General features: G+C 47.3%; 1 protein-coding gene across 1 annotated transcript in view; it reads right to left on the reverse strand.

Moving 5' to 3' along the window:
- Positions 1-2,173, reverse strand: part of TMEM165 (transmembrane protein 165) — a 25,505-nt gene extending 23,332 nt beyond the window's left edge. The window contains exon 1 of the mRNA XM_007450265.1: positions 1,764-2,173. Within this exon, the coding sequence (XP_007450327.1) occupies positions 1,764-1,970 (207 nt within the window). The 5' untranslated portion in view covers positions 1,971-2,173. The remainder of the gene's footprint in view (positions 1-1,763) is intronic.
- Positions 2,174-5,158: the final 2,985 nt, after the last annotated feature.

The following is a 5,158-nucleotide window of genomic DNA, read 5'->3' on the forward strand; positions in this document are numbered from 1 at the left end:
TCTTCCGATATACTGCAATACCGTAGAGGGAAAAAGACACTTGAGCCATAACAAAAAGTTACGTGAAAATATAATTAAAACAAAATAATTAGATTCTACTACAATATAGAACAAAGAGAGTAAATTCCTATCTAAGAAGAACCACCAAGAATATATCAAAATAGTAAAGACAAAAATCATACTATCTTGTGCCTCTCCCTTCCCTCCACGTCCCCAGTTTTAAAGACAAGTATCCTTAAGACACTTAAATATGGTCACTGGATACTGCTGCCTTTTTTTTTTAACATGGCTATATTTCTCCTAGCTGTCTGAAAAGGTATCGATAAGCATACCTACCATTATTTGTATCTCAAAAACCACTATATGACTAAAACTTTAATGCAAGGCCTGGAAAGTTACACAACCCAAAATATTTACCGCTTTAAAATAAACTTATGATAGTGAGTTAAGTGACAGAAAGCTAAATGATGAACACTAAGAATGAATTTCATGAATCACCATTTCAGTTCAATTTCAGAAGTGGAAATGGTGAGCCAGGTCAGCTGAGCCCACGAGTGACAGGCAGGAGAGAGAAATAACATTTTGCCCGGAAATTTTAGGGAAGTCTTCACGGAGGGGAGATATCAGCTGGTTCTTGAAGGGTGGGAAAGGTTCTGATCAGTAGGCTTCAAGCTCACTAAAGCCCTTTTATTTAGAGGCCTTTTGTTGGAGAGACTAGCAACAGAGCACACGGCATGTCTTGGATTTGAGTGCAGCATATGATTGCGCAAGGGAGTGAGGACTAAAAAGCCTAGAGAGGTTGACTGGAGCCGGATCACCAAAAAGCCTGAACATCTTGCTGAAGAGGCTGGACTGAAATCCTTATGCCGGCAAACTCACTGAAGATTTCTGAGAAGGAAATGGAATTCAATGTTTAGGAAGATTAGTTACGTGGGAACATGCTAAAGGTAACCTGGGGTGGATACGGGAGGACTGAGTGCCAAACGGTCCCCTACTAGAAGACACTACAGAGGGCCTGGATTCAGGAATTCAAATTGGAAACGAGGAGAAAGCCCAGGACCCATACTGGGACTAAATTTAAAAACGCTGCTGAGATTTTGAACACTAGTGACTGATTCTATTAACATAAATTAAGATGTTAATATCTACTTAGTGAAGGCCAAAATGCAGGATTCTGGTACACTTATAAATTTAGTCTTGGCATCCCACACCGCTGCAGCACTCCTTACTGTCAAAGACTGACTGTTCCTCTGCATTCCTAAGGGCTACTTCCTGCAAGCCAGAGCACGTTTTTAAAAAAGTGAGAGTCACGCTTCGTTATCCATATACATTTGGCAAAAATCACAAGTCGTGCAAAGCTGAATTTGGTAAACAATTTGGGATAGTCTGTTTCAACAATGTAATGGCCCATGTTATTATTCTCAGAGAATACGAAAAGCCTCCCTGCTGCCCTCCGTTAAAAACTTTCTACTTGGGATGAGTATTTCCATCTCTCTAGAATACATCTGATCAACAAGACGCCCATTCCTCAGCAGCATCTTTATCCTCCCGAGCTAAAGGTTTACAGTGGACTCCCAGATCTGCTCTCCCCTCCCCTCCCCCCATAAGGAGCCGGGCGAGGCCAGGCCCGACCCGGGAAAAGCGCACTCCTCGGTCTTCCACCCTAGGGAGCCGGAGCCGGGCTCCCCTCCCCCCGCTGGCAGCCTGCGTCAAGGGCGGCGCTCCGGCGGCGGCGAGCCTGGTACCCGGCCCGTCCTGCTCACCTCAGCCCGGGCCGGCTCGGGGCCCTGCACGGCCGCGGGCTGTTGCTGCAGCTGCTGGGCAGGCGCCGGAGGTTCCTTGTTCCGGTGGCTGAGGTCTTCGTCGGGTACGGCCCGGACGCCGGCCGGGGCCCACAGCAGCGGAAACAGCAGCAGCAGAAGCAGTCGGGGCGCAGATGCGCGGCCGCTACCCCGGGCCGCCGCCGCCATCCCGCCCGCCGAGACAGCCGCGCACGGGCGCCTCAAGAGGAAGTGCGGGCGACTGGAAGCCTCGACCCCAAGCCGTCCCCGGGCGCGTCCCCCACGCCTCGCCGCCGCCTTTCAGGGAGGAGCCTGCAGCATGCGGGAAGTGGCCAGGGCGGACGTGAGGCTTAGGTCAGGCCGGCGACCGTAACCAGGCACTCGCCCTCTCCTCGCCCACGGTGGCCGCACGACTCCGCGAACTGTCTCAGCTCAGCCCGGCCCAATTCCTCCGGGCTCCGCCCGTGACTGTGACGGCCTCCCATTGGCCCGGCGTCCGCCTCGGCGTCGTGACGTCCTCGGGCAGGTTGAGGTGCGACTCGCGCCCTCTTCCCATTGGACCCGGCGCTCCCGAGGTACAGGACGCTGCGTGACCTTCCTAGCCTCGCATCCTTCTCGCGCTCCACCTGGGACCTGTTTCCCATCTGTCTGTCCACCGTCCCAGAACCGCACTGCTCTTTACTTCTTGTTCCCTCCTGAGTCTTTTGCCCAAATATCCAGTCCAGCCTGTCTCTTAGCCTTTGCTATATGTCAAATTAGTTCGAACGCCCTGGCTACGTGGCAATTGCGGGAGCTGCCACAGCTTAGCCAGGTTCTGCACTCCTTCACCGATTCTCGGTGCCGCCTCCGACCCGGCGATCTACTGAGGACAATGTGCTTAGAGCGTCAGGATGCGATTATTTAAAACAAACCTCTGAGATGAGACTTAGGAAATAACAAGAAAAATTTCAAGCCTTGTTTTAGACGTTGTTTGTTTGTCTATAATCGCCCCCAGACCAAAAACATCTAACATTACCCTTTTCCTGTAACGCCTTTTCGTTTTACGTGTTTTGTGCCACACCTATCTTAGACTGGCCTCTTAATATGTTTGGCTTTTGAAATTGAGTGTTTAGGATTTTTGAAGGATGGGGATTGGGGTGGGCAAGCATAGGAAATAGGAAAGGATGATTGGTTGAGAATATTTTTACATCTTATTTTTTTAAAGTTGAGCTATTTAGTTATCAGAAGTGTGACTAAGGTTGTGCTAACCTTGAGGCCAAGGCAGTATTATACTTTATATATATTTATATATATTAAGCCTGTACTTTGTGAAGAGCTAAGGAAGGTTATCAGTAAATGCTGGTACAAGAAATTAATCCAACAAAACAATCTGTGGAAGAGTGGACAAACCTACTTTGAATTCACTGAAGATACCATGTTATGTCATGGGTTAGTAAAGCTTTTGTCCATGCTGTTCCTGTCTGTAACTAACTTCCTCCTTTCTGTCATTGTAAACTCCTACTCATACTTCCAAAACCTGTTCAGGCCTGACCACTCAGAAGTCTTCCCCCAACAGCTCCTCTTACAGAATTCATCAGTCCTTGCTTCATGCTACTGTAGATTATGCATGCTTCTATTACTATGTTAGTAACTAGGATGCCGTACAGTTTGGCATACAACTCAGTTCATCCCTAGGATGCAAATGTTTGAGTCTCACAAACTAGTAGAGAACCCAGAGGTGTGAACTATCCTCCCTCCAACACCCTCTCCTTTACGCCTACAGCATTTGCTGAGCTTAAGAGGTAACTGAAAGGAAGTCTGGTGGCTCAGTCTAATGACTGAGACAGAAGGGTGAATGCAGCAACACTGGCCATGTGTCCTGGATTCCTAGAAGGTGCTTGGCTTATTTTCTGGAATGGGCCCCTACACTCCAGAGCTCTCTAACAGGAAGTACTCATGGCTGAATTCCCAGCCACCTTGGCAGATGTGGCAATGAGGACTTACGGGTTAAGCTGCAGGATGTCTATGCACCAGCCACTGAGTGAAGGGTGGCTCAAGGGCAAGGCAGCAAAGCTCTTAGCAGATGTAAACAGACAAAGTCTTGCCCTCAGGGGGGACCTGCACAGTGGGGTCAGTGACAGTGTCAGAATCTTGGCCAGAGTGGGGCTCTTCCAGTGCACCCTGATCCAAGGGCCCTCAGGCTCCTCAGCCAGTTTAGGCTCCAGGTGTCAGATTCCAAAGTGATCAGCTCTTTCCATGCCCAGGAGTGCTACATCAGGGCTGGTTCTAGCTTTCACCACCTTGAGGATTTAGAGCTATCATTGTTCTATTCCTCACTGGTAACTAACTCCTTTGGAAAACAAAACAAAACAAAACAAAACAAAAAAACTAAAAACAGGCAGTTTCCTGATACCTTTCTTGCAAACAGAGGTACTTACTTGACCCCAACCAATAAGGATGTAGGAGGCTCAGCAATCCCAAGATGAATTTTTTTTTTTTTTTTTTTTGTCCCGGGCTGCATAGAGAGTCTCATTAAAATGCAATCACTGGTAGGCACCCTTCTGGTAAGAAACCCTACTACATGTGCTTTACACTGTATTTTTTTAAATATAAATTTTATTTATTTATTTATTTAACCTGCATTGGGTCTTCGTTACTGCGCACGGGCTTTCTCTAGTTGTGGTGAGCGGGGGCTACTCTTCGCTGCAGTGCACGGGCTTTTCATTGTGGTGGCTTCTCTTTGTTGTGGAGCACGGACTCTAGGCACACAGGCTTCAGTAGTTGTGGCACTCGGGCTCCAGAGTTGTGGCTTGTGGGCTCTAGAGTACAGGCTCAGTAGTTTTGGTGCACGGGCTTAGTTGTTCCACGGCATGTGAGACCTTCCTGGACCAGGGCTCGAACCCGTGTCCCTTGAATTGACAGGTGGATTCTTAACCACTGCACCACCAGGGAAGCCCTACACTGTATTTTAATGTTTTTTTTTCCTTACTGAGCTTCAGATGGTAAGATTATGTCTTTTATCTTTTATATCCCTGGCACCTAGCTGATTTCCTAACTTACTAATAGTGATAGCCATCATTACATTAGTAATAGTAGCAGGAAATATTTACTGAGTGCTTATTCTGATCCATGCAGTGCACTGAATGTGTTACATGAATGATCTCACAAGGCAGGTACTCTTTTTTTTAATTTATTTTTTACACAGCAGGTTCTTATTAGTTATCTATTTTATACATATTAGTGTATATATGTCATTCCCAATATCCCAATTCATCCCACCACCACCCACCCTGCTTTCCCCCCTTGGTGTCCAAACGTTTGTTCTCTACATCTGTGTCTCTATTTCAAGGCAGGTACTCTTCTATTTTTTTTTTTTTTTTTTTTTTTTTTGGTTTTCC

This window comes from Lipotes vexillifer, unplaced genomic scaffold (genome assembly GCF_000442215.2).
Source record: "Lipotes vexillifer unplaced genomic scaffold, Lipotes_vexillifer_v1.1 scaffold1288, whole genome shotgun sequence".
NCBI classification, from domain to species: Eukaryota; Metazoa; Chordata; class Mammalia; order Artiodactyla; family Lipotidae; genus Lipotes; species Lipotes vexillifer.